The 16,382-nt window shown below is 31.9% G+C and overlaps 1 protein-coding gene across 1 annotated transcript in view; it reads left to right on the top strand.

The window, feature by feature from the left end:
• The window catches only part of prd1 (pruning defect 1), a 109,883-nt gene that overhangs the window by 66,382 nt on the left and 27,119 nt on the right, over window positions 1–16,382 (top strand). Inside the window, 6 exon segments of the mRNA XM_067270775.1 lie at window positions 2,255–2,347; window positions 7,143–7,196; window positions 7,198–8,060; window positions 10,233–10,302; window positions 10,373–10,528; window positions 10,855–10,943. Coding sequence (XP_067126876.1) covers window positions 2,255–2,347; window positions 7,143–7,196; window positions 7,198–8,060; window positions 10,233–10,302; window positions 10,373–10,528; window positions 10,855–10,943 — 1,325 coding nt within the window.

Below are 16,382 nucleotides of genomic sequence, written 5' to 3'. Positions count from 1 at the left end.
TAATCATCGCATACTGCTCTTCATATTCGTCTTTAGAGTTATTTTGGGGCTAAACTTTGTAAACTCTCTCTCTCTCTCTCTCTCTCTCTCTCTCTCTCTCTCTCTCTCTGTGATATGCAGTTTAGGCACACGACATAGCTTACAAATTAGTTGCCAATTTTGTATAAATAATATAGCTCATAATTGCATTTAACCTTAGAACTTATAATCGCACTTAACCTTAAAACTTATATAGCCTCCTGTAATCTAGATTTAGTTATACATTAAATGCTTTGTTATTTTGTTAAACCTGTCTCCTGTCACTTCCGGAAGCACAGACATCTGCCAACTTGATCAACCCTTTCGCCACTCGATTAAAACCCATCCAAAAGATAAAGTGGGCAAGTTTTACCAACTCGATGTGTAAGTGGCAATTAGGGTACTGACCCTGTGCCCTCGTATTCTCACACTAATAATGAATTGTTCAGTATACTATCTGAAACTCACGTCAGAACAGGCCATGGAGGAAGAACATGTATGCTTAAAGAATTGCAAGTTAAATACAAAAATATTACATATGAAGTTGTAATGTTGTATTTAAATTTATGTAAACAAACATCGTGCATTTAAAATAGGTATTGTTGTGAAACCAATGGTCAGTTTAGAGTTAAAGTCAAGATGTCAAGTTGATCTGATAGCTCTGCAGTCACACAGGGATGGCGATTACAAGTTCATAATGGTACAGTACATCAAGACCATTTAACAAAGTTTGTCCAGTTATGACCTTTAAAAAATAGAAGTAGCATAACACCTTCTTCAAATACTTTTAACATTTGGTGCCCCAGCTTATATTGCATTCGGATAATGGTAGGGAATTCAGTAATTGAGTCATATCTGAATTATGTGCTATGTGAAAGATGTTATGATAGTTCACGGAAAGCCTCGTCATAGTCAAACACAAGGCTCAGTTGAAAGGGTCAGTCAGGATATACAGAATGTGTTAACTGCATGGATGAACGATAATGATACAAATAAATGTCAGATGGTTTGTCCTTTGTTTAATTTGCCAAGAACACAACATATCGTGAAGGAATACGCTAAAGTCCTGATAAAGCTGTGTTTGGTGTTGAACCAAAAAGAGGCATAGCATCGTCATCTTTGCCTGGAGAGCAAATCGCAAATATTGAAACTGAAGAACAGCTCAAAGAAATTATTAATACTTTTGAAGAAAATCTGTGCAGTAACCATACCAAAAACCATATTTCAAAGAAAAATATTGTAGACATACTGCAACCTACCACGTCTTTATATTAAGCCCTGACTGAACAGCACAAGTTTATTTCTATAAAAAGGTTGGCCACAAAAGAGAATCTTCTACTGCAAGCAATGAAAATGTTACGAACCTCAAAAAGAAAATTTCCTCCTGCCAAATTGGTGATACTGTACAAGTCCCTGATGTTGATTGTGGTCGTACAGATGCCCAAAATGTGTTGGCAGTTGTTGTTGGAATAGAAGACTCTGACTTTTATAAATTAGCAAACAAAAATCATACTCTCAAGTAGCTTTATACCTATAATCAGTTTGTAATTTGTAAAGAAAAGTTACTTTCCATAGATTAGATTTCTTCTCAAGAAATGTTGCTGAAAGAAGCAGCTGCAACTAATTCAAGAACTGGAATGCAATGCTATAAACGCTGTAATGAAAAAAAGAAGTATTCCACGACTAAATGCAGCCATAAAAGCAAGGGACTCTTGTGCAATTCAAAGTGTCACAACAGTTTAAGTTGTTGCAATAAATAAGATTGTATAATGTTAATCATATAATTTGTGTGTAAGTTTATTATTGGTATTATTTTTTTTTCTGATTTAGAATGTATTGATTGTTTTAGGTTTGACTGTTTATTTACATGTACTGTTACTTAAGTTTTTTCCTATTTTGACATATATCATATATTAAAAAAGTTACATTTTTGTCTTAACATAATAATAATATTTTTATTCAACATTTACCATCAGTGCATGCTGAATGTCGACATTTGCTAGTGTAAGTGAGAAATAATATTTAGCAAATATTTCGTACATAGACCAAGCGACTATGTGAATGCCGACATTCACTCGAGAGTATTGACATTTGCCAGATATCGATCTTTCACAGTAACATATATATTATATTATTCTATTACAATATATAATATTTTCTGAGAGTTAATACAGAGCTAAGTAGTGGTAAAATGGTTTTGAGCCAAATAAAATTAATAATTCACTATTTTGATTAGGAATCTGAATATTCTGAAACTTATCTGCAAAATATATTACTGTTAAAAGAAAATGATATATCATTGAATAAAAGCTATAATAAGGAATCTCAGGTAAGATAGTTTAATTTTTTATATCTGTTCAAGTTAATAAATGATATGAACATAAATAACATTGCTAAAGATCTGCTTTTAAAATATGATTGATTTTTAAATTAATTTGAAAATTTTAATTTAGGTGTATTGCTATCTGTTGTTAATAATCTGTATGCTAATAAATTTGGAGTAGTATAATTAAGTTTAGATGAATTTAGATGTACACATTGATCAAATGAAAAGTTTAATTTTGAGATGAAGACTTGAGGACACTGATAATTGGTGTTGCCAAGTCTCACTTATCAGTGAGGACTTGGCAACATCAGTGAGGACTTGGCAACAATTATCAGTGGTCAAATGCCACTGATTCATCTTATACTACCAGTTGATTTATTTAGAATTTCAAATGTAGTTACATTTGAAATTCTTTCCTTGAATTCATATTAAGTAAATATTCAAGATTTAAATATTTCTTGTGAAACATAGTGTGGCAGTAACAAGTATGTCTAGCTTGTGCATTGCCAAGTCTCCTTACAAGTAAATTTTTTTATCTGTCTCTTGATATTGACATAATTATGGATGGCATTGCATCTGTTTGCAATCCATATTCTCAAATTAGCTTAATTAGCCCAATTCTAACTCTGAGATGTGTAATAAAATTACTAATACTTGATATTTGAATATTCAAACCTGTTATATGGTATTCCCAAAATATTTCAGATTGAAACATAATTGAATGTACATTTTCAAATAAAATGTTAAAATTTTGTAGATGAAAAAGAAGAGTAATATGACTAAATATATCATTTATATTTGGTTGAATGATCAAAATTTATATTTTTAAACTGAATTATTTATAATCAAATGCTAAACATTAATATTATTGTAAAACAATATAAATGACTAAAACAAATAATTGTAGACTTTAAAGAATTAAAACCTAGTGGCTTTTAATTCTTTAAAGTCTACAAAAAACCAGTAACAGAAACCTAATTAAATAATTGTAAGTTTAAAGATATTTCATACTTCAATCAATATAAAGTTATGAGCTCAGTCTTGCAAAAAATTTACTTTAAGTGAATGTAAAATGAGTTTAAGTCAAATATTTCATAAATTATTTAATATTTAATCTTTCAGTTTGAATAAATAGAATATTTAACAACTAAAATAAGTTATTTTTGACATGTTGATGACAAAATAGCATATTTAATATTGTGTTTTTTCATTTTATAGTGTCAAAATTAATTCATTTTGTATGATTAGAATAAGAAATAAAAAATAAGTGTATCAAAGTATAAGTAATAAAATTTAACATGGCCAATGTTAAATTTTATTACTGTGTCTACAAAGTGTAGCCTACACAGGAAGGTTGTCTCCGTAAGTTTTTTGTTTTTTTTTATGAACTGCTGATGGTGTGAATGCAGGGCCGGATTATCGAATAGGCAAAGTAGACAAATGTCTAGGGCCCGTAATTTGGAGGGGCCCGGCTTCAGTGCAGAAGATTAAGATTTCTCTGTTTCAAAAGGAGTGAAAAATTATTAAAGAAATTAGATAGGACAGAAAAGGCTGTATTTAACAATTCCTACTAAGCTCTGCTCGACTAGCCATTATCTAAAAAAAAAAGCCATCCGTGCGTCAGAAGTAATGTGCGCCACGAGATCTCTCACACCATCTAGAAATATTCCTTGGGCCGCCTCTCGTGGTAGTACTGATGTATGGTTATGATTTATTTTCTAAACTTATACGTCGCAACATTGCATATTCGATGTAGCATTCAAGTTGCTCGAGTGTGAAGATATTACAATTCAATAGTATTTTATAAAAGAGTTAAAAAGGGTGACACTACGGTGTGACTTGGGGTGACACCATGATATCCGCACCGGGTGTCACCCATGCTAGCTATGCTAATGTCACATTATATAAGATTTGTTTAGAAGCAACTTATTTAAATGGGGCCCCAATTTAAACTTTGTTTAGGGCCCGCTAGAGGCTTAATCCGGCACTGTGTGAATGACAGAAAGAAATGACTGAAGCAAAGGTTTTATTTTTTTTAAAAGTTGTACTTATATTTATTGTATATATTAAGTGTATTAAATTTATTTTTTAATAACTACAAGTAAAACAGTGAAGCCATTTTTGGGATGAGACTATGTCTAGGAGAGCCAGCAACGCATGCACAAATCTCACACTTAGGCCTGTTTGTGTAGAAATAGTCTCAACATTTCATATTTTCTTTGACCCATTCTCAGTCTCCTGACAAGTCTGATTTATTTTATTCATGCATAATTTGGGCACTAAATACTCTGTGCCAAATTGCAACTCCTGACATGTACTCCTTCATTCCTCTAAGAGGTGCAGCCGTTGACAGCAGTGCGATTTTAGAGACAAGTCATAGTCTCGTCTCTAAAATTGCACTGCTGTCAACGGTGCGCATCAATTACAAAAACAAAAGCTTATTTAGTTAATAGAAAGAATATTATGTTTAGTTTAACCAGTGAAGGATAATAAATTTCAAAGTACATTTTAATGTAAATAATAGATTTACCTAACGTAATTTCTAAACATAAAATTAAAACTATTATTTTTTCTGTAAGTATTACAGAAAGAGTGGTAGATTTTCATTCTAAAGTATTTTGCCATAAGTTATCAAATACAATAGTCACCACTGAACTTAGACCAGGCTGCAATTAATGTGTCATTTAGTAAATATGTTTAAAAAAAGTAGCTTTGATTCATTGCTTGAATGTTTTACATAATTTAAAACAAATATACAGTAATTAATCTTTATTTTTGCTAAATATCTGCTTGATATCTTGCAGGTTTAACAGGATTGAGCTAGTCAAACTTGAGTCACAGGCATCAAAAAACAGACCATTGCATCATCCCCGTCAATGAACATAGACCACTGCATGTTTAATATTTTGTTGCATCACCTTTGCAGCGAAAACACCTTCCATTCGCTTCTGCATGCTGTTGACTAGGTGTTCACATTCATATGTCGTTATGGAATTCCAGATAGTTAAGATGGAAGCTTTTAGTCCTTCAACTGTCTGAGAGCGTGTTTTTCGCGGATGTCTCTTCATAATGTTCCATACATTCTCAATTGGTAAAAGATCTGGGCTGTTGAATGGCCAAGGAAGAACATCTATGTTTTTTTCTGCAAGCAACTGTTTTGTTTTTCTGCTTGTATAACATGTGGCCTCATCTTGCTGGAAAATGCAGGTTCTGTTTGGATATAGCTTTGCTATGAATGGAAGTAAATACTGTTGTAGGAATGTTAATGTATCGCTCTGAAGCAAGTGTTCCATCAACAAATGTCAACTGACCCATACCACTTGTGCTCATACATCCCCAAACCATAAAGCTGGCAAAAAACTTCACTGAGCGGTATAACAATGATGGCTCATTAGCTCAACTGGCAGATCGAATGACACATTTGCTTTTGTCTGTTGCTGATAATTCAAAGTTTGATTTATCAGACCACAGAATTTCATGCCATTTTTGTTGAGACCAGGAAAGATGTTCTTTGGGTCACTGTATCCATTTCTTCTTTTGATCTGGGTTAGCAAAGGTTTTTCATGTGCTGCATAGAACTGGAAATGCATTTCTTGCAGTCTCTTGTATGTTGTCAAAACAGATACATTCTTTTCTGTTATATCATTCCATATTATAGTTACATTCAATATATGTGGCATGGAGGTTGTTTTTTATGATTCTTTTAAAACTCCTATCATCAACTTTTGAAGTTTTTTGCTGATGTCCAGCAGCTCTGTTAGGTATAACATGACCATGGTTAGTGTAATAAACAATAATATTGTGCACTGTTGTCTTGCTTAGCATTATCTCTTTCCTAATAGCTCTCTCAGACATGCTATGACTTTGCTTAGCAATGATAGCATTCCTTAAATCTTCTGAAACAGCTTTTCTGCTTGTCAATGTAGACAAAATGCAAAGGTTCGTAAATAAAACTAAAAAAGCACCTTATATCATTCACAAGATTTTACTGCAGGCTAAAGTGAGGCTAAAATAATCAGTTGTTTCAGAAATACTGCAATTGTAACATTATTTAAATGCAAATTATTGGCTGGTCTATGTTCATTGACATGGATGATCAACAGTCTAAATTTTTTGATACCTGTGACTCAAGTTTGACTGGCTCAATTTTGTTATAGTTGCAAGATATCAAGTTGATATTTAGCAAAAATAAAGATTAATTACTGCATATTTGTTTTAAATTATGTAAAACATTCATGCAATGAATCTAAGCTACTTTTTTTAAAACCTATTTATTGGATGGCATGTTAACTGCAACCTGGTCTAAGTTCAGTGGTGACTATGTAGTTATTTAGTAACGTCTATTTATGAAAAAGTAGGAACACATTGAATTACTGTATTTTACGGACTATAAGACGCACCTTAATTTTTAAGCAATTAAAAAAAAAAAATACCTATAAGACGCTGTGGACTATAAGACGCACCTGAATTTTGGAAGCAATTTTTCGAAGAAAAAAGTGCGTCTTATAGTCCGTAAAATACGGTAATTTTATTTTTAGTAACTACTTTTTCATAATTGTAGCATGTAACTTCCCCAAAAATAATGCATATTTTTTAAATATTTGTTATTCCAGGGGAATGAGTTAACTCTTTTTTAGGGTTGGGAAGAAACATTGGCATTACATTGTCACTGGTATTTTCCAGATAATAAAAATACTAATTTAGCAAAGATAAAAAATGATGAACTGTAGCTCTTGTATATATATTTAGTAGTATATTAGTTAAAAATATATTAAAAATATATAATTGTTTGTTTTAGGTTACTATTTCCAATTCAACTTCTCTAAAAAAGCCTTCAAGAAGCAGATTCTGGTGTAGTTGATGTTGAAAATAGTATTGAAGTGATAGGTAGTGAAGAGAAACCAGTCTGCTTTGAAGAATCAAAGCAAATAAATAAGTGTGATTGCATGGATTGTATGAGGAAACTGGATGAAGAGCAGAAAAGAATTTCACACATAATTAATCTAGATGCAGCAGATAATTCTAAATCAAAAGATTTGGAAGTTATTCATACAAGAATAGTGCGCCGGTGCAAAGTAGCAGCTAAAATGGATGACAATAAAAGTGTCGCTTTTGAAAAATGTGTGACTGATAATGACGAAACAGAAAATACGAATACATTACAATTAATGTCGGATAATCAAATAAAAAACTATAATTGTGTCAGCAATATAAGTACAGATTCTGGATTGTCAATAGATGATAAGTCTACACCCAACTGTGATGTTTCAGACAGTTTATTATTTAATGTAAATACATTTCAACCTGGTTTAGACTTTAAATTTTCCATTCCGGACACAGAAGAAAAAGAGTTTAATCAAGATAATAACTGGTGGGCAGAACGTAAAGAGCCAGAAGGTCAAGAAGATCCTTCACCAAATGTTGACTGTTTGCAAAAACAAACTGCTGTGCTTAAATCACCAGATAAAGATACTGTATTGACTGATGATGAAGTATCTATCTATGATTTAAATAAGTACTGTGATAATGAGGATTCTTCTAGTTCGTATTATAAAAATGAAAAAACAGAATGTAATATTTCATTTGATATGGCCAAAGTTCAGGATGATGACAGTGATTCTACAGAGGATAACATATCAAGCTGTACATTGCATAGTGATGAATCTGACCATGAAAAACTACTAAATGTAATTGAAAAAAGTGATGACTCATTGAGGTAAGAATAATAATTTATGTAGTTTTTATTAGTTAAATTACAAAATACATAATTTTAAAGATTATTTATAATTAAAAATATCAATTATTATTTAAATACAAACATTTAAAATATAATATAAAATGTTTTGTTAGTGTTATCATCATCATCATCAGAATTTTTCAATATTTATCAAAACTTAAAATTTCATAAGTGACATTCTAAGTTCTATAAGTTTACACGATATTCAAGTCTTTAAAAACCAGTTTATTGGAGAAACTAATAAGAGATAAGTCTTATACTTAGCTCTGGTACTTTTTGAACTTTTTAGGCACATTATTAATGGGCAACCAAAAAAATACAAAATTTCAAATTCTGTTGACTTAAAAGCATTTTAATCTTTATCTAATTTGAAAACATTAAAGCAGACAATCTCTGACATGAAATCAAGCACCCCTTCTGGATTGTTTTTTTTTATTTAAAAAATACTTTTATTTAAACTTATTTAATTCCAAACAGAATCCGTCTTGTTTCATTCTTCTTTCTATCCTCACAATTTTCCCAAATCTTTTAAGTCCCAAATTTGTTTTTCATAATCAGACTGGAAGGTGTTCTGTTTGATATCAGAGTTTGTTTGCTCTAATGTTTTTGTAAAAGTGTTAGATTATTTTGTAAAGGTGTTAGATTATTATTTAATATTTTGCTGAGCACGTTCTATATAATAATGTTTTTGTATTGGATGAAATTTGGAATGTTTTTGTTTTCTATGATGAGTCTACGAAGCTCAAAAATAATTGGACTAAATGTAAGTTTCTTTTTTATCAGTTTCTCCAAGAAAGTAGTTTTTAAATTCTTTGTAATGACATGGATTGTAATAATAATTTTTAAGAATTTTTTATTTTAAATTTAGCATAAAAGTATAAAATAAAAATAGATTTATACATAGACCAATAAGATTCCAAACATAAACCCAGTGTAAACCATATCTTCACCAAAAAAAGAGAACAAGACTATGGCACAAAATAGTATGACCCTGAGTTTTATAATAAAGTCTTAGTCTTCTAATGAAACTAGAGTCTCATTCCATTTCATTTATCTATCATTTAATCTTGTAACTCAACTAATTAGAGTATTTATTACATTATTAAAAGACATGGACTTTACGTTGAGCCAAAACAATATTTTTATATGAAATTTTCTTTGGATGAAAAATGTTGTTTGTTCTAGGCTTTATATTTTGAGTATTATTTATTAACAGTTTGTAGCTATTTTGTTAGTCCACTAAAAAAGTCCGGCAGCAGATTGTTTAACTTTTCCGGCGACATTTGGTAGCGCCATCTGTTATGATATTTTATTAACAAGAACTTTTTATATTTTTAATTATTATAAAATGGCAAAAACTTAATTTTGGTGGTAGGGATGGGTTTCATAAAAAATTTTAAATTCTAATAATGAATAAAATTTTCACTAAGTCAGATCCTAGTAGAGATATGATATGACTCCCTTTATCTCCCACCCCTTGACCTTTAACCAGCAAAATTTAATATCATCAATCTCCTAATACACAAACCTCCCTGAAAAATTTCAGAAATTTTCCACAAGAAGCACAGGAATTAAGCTTCAAAAGAGGTGAACAGAATCATTCTCTGCATGTGCGTTTGTGCACATGCATGCACACACACACACACATCAACATTTATACATACAGGAAAAATCTCTGAATTTTTTTTACATTTCTTAACCTTTCAAGGGCGTTAGAGTCAAAAATTTTTAAATATTGGGGGGTCATTTTTTGACTGATTGCCATACTATGTCTTTGTTATATATAACAGCCAGGAAAGTAATATAAACATCAGTTTATTAATATACAAATGTTTTGATAAAATAAGAATTATAGAGGTAAGAATAAAAAAAAGTTTTTTCTTCTTATTAATTATATATTATTTGGGCAATCAAATTTGAATATTATAATTAATTGTTTAATTGTAATTGTTTTAATTTAAATAAAGAGTGATTTTTTTTTTTTAAATTGATTATATTTTGTTGATGTCATTTTTCTTTAATATCATTATTATTTTAACTGTGGTTTTTAATAATATAGAACTGTTTTTGATATTTCTGTATTGAAATGTAATTTGAATTAGATGAAATATTATGAAGCTCATTTGATGAAACTAAACAATTTGTTTTTAGGCTCAGTGAGAATATGTTGTTATATTTATCATTGGAGATTTTTGAATTAGTAGAAGAAAAATTTTACAAGGTAATATTACAAGTCTTTAATGTTTTATAATTTTAATTTTGTCAAATTTAATTGGAGATGATTTTTTTAGATGTTTCCCGCATTTACCGGATACTTAGAAGGTATGCCCGAAATTATATTTATTGTTTTATCAGATAAATACTTGTATTTTCTGAGACGTGGAAACAGAGAAGAACGATTGCATAAAGAAGCCTCTTTTGTATTTTCGGAGATTGATTACATATATGTGAGTTTTTGTATTTACAATGAAGATTTTATATTAAGAATAAAAATTTGATTTAAATGTATATTAATTTGAATTTTTCTTCAGTTTTGTTTTTAGTAACTTTCTAGAATAAGTCTTTAAAATAAGGATTGTAAGATAAGATAGTATTAAAAATAACTGTAGAATATGAATAGTTTTTTTAAGGATCAATTTTGACTCTTTACTATTTATAATTGACATTGAAGCTTTTGATGTTATTAGTACTGTATATTGTGGTATATGTTTTTTATATTTCTTATTTACAAATTATTAATTGACTAACTTACATATGATCTATTTTTTAACAGGTAGGTATTAATTACCAGGAGTTCTTAATTGTCTGTACTGACAGGAAGAGAGTTTATCAAATATACACTGGAAATCATAACTTAACAAGGTAATATTTAAATTTTTATTTTTAAAAAAAGTTAAATTTGCTTTAGACAATGTTTTTGCATTGAATTTACTGACTAGGCAAATAAATTTTATTTATTTCTCATAATATAAACTCGAGTACTTTGCTTATTTAACAAGTTAAAATGAAAGTTGTTGCAAGAACATTGTCTAACAAATTGATTTGTATAAGAGTAAAAGTTTGATACAAATACAGTTCTGAATGAAGTGGTAAGGACATTATCGGAGCTGATAGACATGCAAATAATCTTTATTAGATCCTGACACTTCTAGGCATGATCAAGAATGCTGTACAAAATATACATTGAAGATACACACTGACACAAATAAAAGCAGATAATTCATATAAAAAGTAATAAAATACAAAAATAAAAACAAAAAATGTAAAAATAAGCAAAGTAATAAACAAGATCGCATATTTACAAGACAGAAAACACTGGTCAACACAATCAAAAACATGATACATATTAGGAGATGGATGGTAATACAAACATAATATACCTAGATGATACCAGTAGGGGGCCGTCCATAAATTACATAAGGTATTTTGGGGTGGGTGGAGGTCAAGGATTTCTTACGATTTCTTACTCAGGGGTAGGAGGGTAATAGATCTCATCTTACATAATATTCTTATTTTTATTTTTTGATGTTGAGTGGTGGAGTTTTGAATTTGGCTTTAATTTGGCAGTTTCTATTAAGAACGCTTGTTGTACTAACACCATCAAGTGTGACGTGATAGAATAATAACACTAGCAGACACATTTTTTTATCATGGGAGAAAAACCGTGTAGTTGTTTCTCTCTCTCTCTCTCTCTCTCTCTCTCTCTTTTTTAATAAGTGCCCCGCTCCTATGAGTGTATAGCACTAAGTATACATAAACTGAAATACATGATACAAAGTAAACATAAAATTAGTATTCGGTTTTTAGTGAAAACTAAAATGTAAAACTAGATTTTAGAAATTATAAATAATCTTATCTTCCATATTTTTTGAACATAATTGGTAAAAGCATCAAACAGTGGCTTCTGAACAAGCTTATCGAGTGGATATGGCCAGTGGCGTAGCTAGGGGGTTGCGGTAGGTGTGGTCCACACCAGGCCCCTGGAAAGCGATAGGCCCATGAGGCCCCAAAATCACAAGAAAAAAGACCCAAAAAATTTTTCGCGGCAATCAGAACAAAGCAAAATTTGGCATTTAGATGCTCAAGCTGGAGCCCCTATTACACAGAAAAATCAGCAACTCAACTGTAATCTAGTTATACACTATATAAACCACTACACAAAAATATTTTAGTCCATTTACATAAACAAAACAAAAAAATACCTAACACATCATTCATCAAACGAAAGAAATTGAACGTCTAAATGCAATGTTTTTAACGGAATAAATAAACTCAAAAGTCGAAATTTACAGAAAAAATTACTTGTTTTCATTTGGACGTTCTTGATTACCATTACGGAAAAAGAACACCCCTGCCGAAAAGTTTTTTTGGGGCCCCACAAATCTGGTTCCGCACCGGGCCCAGAGAACTGTAGCTACGCCACTGGATATGGCCACATAAAACCAAACGTAAAGATTTCTAATTTCAGAATAAGTCTATCTTGATCGTAAATTGGACAATAATAGATCATATGGTGGACGGTGTCTAGGTTTTCTGGAGAGCAAAAGTAAGAGGCAGTTTCTGCCCAGTTATACATGCTCAATAAGTAGTTGAACAGTAGCAAACGTTAAATCTCTAAGTGGTGATGAGAACCTGCATTCAACAGTAGGAAAATAAAGTTTTCTTATTCTACCAGTTTTACTGCTCAACTATTATTGATTCCACTTTTGCATAGCGTTATCATAAATATAATTTTTAAGGCTGCTGTGTGACAGAGGGATGTGAGTGTAGTCCAAGTCAGTGTCCTTTGCAGCCGACTTAGCCTCAAAGTCGGCTTTTTCATTCCTTAGTATGTTAGTATGGCCACGAACAAACACAAAAGTTATCTTATTTACAAGATTTTTAATATGGTGTTGGATATATGCTATTTTATTGCATCTTCTGTATGCAAGGGAGACATCCCGTTGCTGTGCGATCTTATTATATATCGATCTCAATACAGGATTGTAAGTAACAGGGATCCTCTGTTTCTCCATGGTTTGGCCGCCATTTTGTGAAATATCATTCACGGAACAAGGGGCCTTCATTCGAAAGATCTGTTGTGAAATTTTTTGTATAATGTTGTTGTACCCATGCATACAGAAGATGCCCATCCCTGTTTGACATGCTGCGTAATGGGAAAGATAAATCTAATATGGAGAGACTTTCCGGGAGTGTATGCTGTTCTGCTTAGGGATAACCGTTTTGATAGGGGCTTAGGATACATGGGATCAATGAAGCATGTGTTAGGGGTCAGATTGAAGGAGCATTTACACGACATACAACACAATAAATGCTCCACCTCATTATCAACCTACACATCTGATCCTGATATTACAGTGGACTTATCGAAAGCTAGATTGATTGTCACCACAATACACGTAGACCATATCAAATGGTTGGAGCAGATGGATATTTTTAAGGCTTATAGTACTTCCTCATCCATCAATTCTAGGGACGAGCTAACGCTTTCCTTGGCTTGGCAGGCCCTGATGCATATGGAGCTTTAACATTATCCTTTACGTAAAGGATGGTTTGTGGAGGAACTGGGAAAGAGTGTACGACTTGTTTCCCGGGATGCCCTGTGGCATCGATATTTTAAAATAACATTCGATCTTATGTTAGGGATATGACGATTTTCTTCCCATCATACCTTGTGACATCGATATTTCAAAAATAGCATTTGAACTTGTGTTAAAGATTTGACGGTTTGTTTCCCAGCAAGCCTTGTGACATCGATATTTTTTAAAATAACATTCGGCCACACGTAAAAATTTCCACATTTGATGCTGTTCGGTACATGATTTGGTTCCTTTTTTTTATCTTCAAAAATCATTCCAGTCAATTTTTTAACTGGAAGAAGAACCCAGGAGGGGTTTTGAAAACGTTTGTAGTGACTGATATTGTATGTTACGCACTGGTTACGGGTTTTTTGTGAGTAACATTTTATTTTATACACCCGGTGGAAAGTTGTTTGTTATTAAGATACAGATTCTTGAGCCAACAAGAAGGGTGCTTTTGACCCATCTGTGTTGATATTAATGTCTGCATGGTTATCCATGGAAGAAGCAGATGATGAATTTTGAAGATTTGAATATATTAAATTTTTATATTTTTAAATTTGTTCACATAGTCTTTTATAAATAATAGTGCGAGTACATATTAATTAACTGATTAATCTATATATATATAATCGAGATGAGTTGATAATAATAATAATAACAATAACAATAATAACAACACCCAAATTAAGGAAACAGCTCAAAAACATTTTCAAGAAAATAAAAACACACACAAAACAAGAACATCACAACATGAACATCACAACATACACATTACAGAATACATTGATACACTAAAACAAAAACTTGCTGCCAAAGCACGTAGACTTGATCAAACGATACAAAACATGTACACTACGAAAACAACAAAATAAATTATTTACAAACAATGAAAAACTCTTTACAGACAAATTAATAACAAAGCAAACACTGATACACAGCACAGTGGCACACCAACAGAAGAAGAACTCGCAACATATTGGTCTTCTCTTTGGTCCAGTGCTATCACGCACAATGCTGATGCAGGCTGGATCGAGGAGAACAACAGAAACTTGCACAACATACCAACTATGCCTTGTGCTGAAATAAACATACATGATTTCCAATACACTGTTAACAGAGCACACAACTGGAAGACACCTGGTGTAGACAACATTCACAATTTCTGGTACAAAAAGTTTACATCACTGCACCAGGAACTAGCTAAACACCTAACACACATCATCAATTTACAAGACATGCCAAATTTTCTTACTCAGGGCATCACCTACATGAAACCTAAAAACAACAATACCACAGACCCCACACAATACAGACCAATTACATGTCTTCCAACACTCTACAAATTATTGACATCCTGTATCGCAAACAAAATATACAAACATGTTGAAGAACACGACATTCTTATGGAACAACAAAAAGGTTGCCGTAGAAATCACAGGGGATGCAAAGAACAGTTACTCATAGATTCAGTCATTCTACGGCAAGCACACAAACAACACAAACATAAACATGGCATAGATAGACTACAGAAAAACATTTGACAGTGTTCCACACAGTTGGCTGCTTCATATTCCACATACGTACAAAATACATCCATCACTCATTGCATTCTTCCAAAACACTATGCAGCACTGGAGAACAACACTACATCTCAGGGTTCATAACACTTCCATACAAACAAATCAAATTTTTATTAGGCGAGGAATTTTTCAAGAGAGATTCCTTGAGTCCTCTCTGGTTCTGCCTAGCCTTGAACCCATTATCCAACATGTTAAACAACACACAATATGGTTACAATATCAGGCATGAAAAAACAACACACTATACACTGTCACATCTCATGTACAGTACATGGATGACATAAAACTTTATGCATCCACACAAAAACAACTTCATCAACTCCTACAAATCACACATTCATATACCAAGGACATACAAATGGAATTTGGCCTAGATAAATGCAAAACACTTCACATAGAAAAAGGAATCCTGAAGAAAGAAGATTTTGCACTTGGAAATAAAGATGTCATTGAATCCATGGAAGAGGGCGAGTTCTACAAGTATTTAGGATTCCAACCAGCCAAACTAACAGAACATACACAAATAAAGCAAAGATTAATTAAAGAATACCAAAGTAGGTTAAATGCTATTCTCAGAACACAGTTAAATGCAAAACACACAGTCAAAGCAATAAACACGTATGTCATTCCAGTACTCACATATTCTTTTGGAGTTATACATTGGACTCACACAGATCTCGAGCAACTCCAAAGGAAAACAAGAACTACACTTACTAAGCATAAATATCATCATCCTAAATCCGCCACAGAAAGATTAACCCTTCCACGTAAAGATGGCGGACGTGGCCTGATTGACATAGTTAACCTTCACTACAAACAAATACAGTCACTGCAAGAGTTTTTCTACAAGAAACAAGAAACATCATAATTACATAAAGCAGTAACTCTAGCAGACTCAAATAACACATTGTTAAACTTACACTCACATCATATGGACACAACACAACATATAAAAAGCATAGACACCATTAAGCAATCGTGGGCTCAAAAGGCACTCCATGGCAGGCATCCTTATGATCTGGCCCAGGATTTTGTTGACAAAACTGCGTCAAACAGCTGGTTAGCTCGGGGATGCCTCTTTGGGGAGACGGAAGGATTCATGATTGCCATACAGGATCAGGTCATAAATACTAAAAACT

This window comes from Centruroides vittatus, unplaced genomic scaffold (genome assembly GCF_030686945.1).
Source record: "Centruroides vittatus isolate TY-2023 unplaced genomic scaffold, ASM3068694v2 contig_377, whole genome shotgun sequence".
NCBI lineage: Eukaryota > Metazoa > Arthropoda > Arachnida > Scorpiones > Buthidae > Centruroides > Centruroides vittatus.
This window is presented reverse-complemented; position numbering and strand designations above follow the sequence as displayed.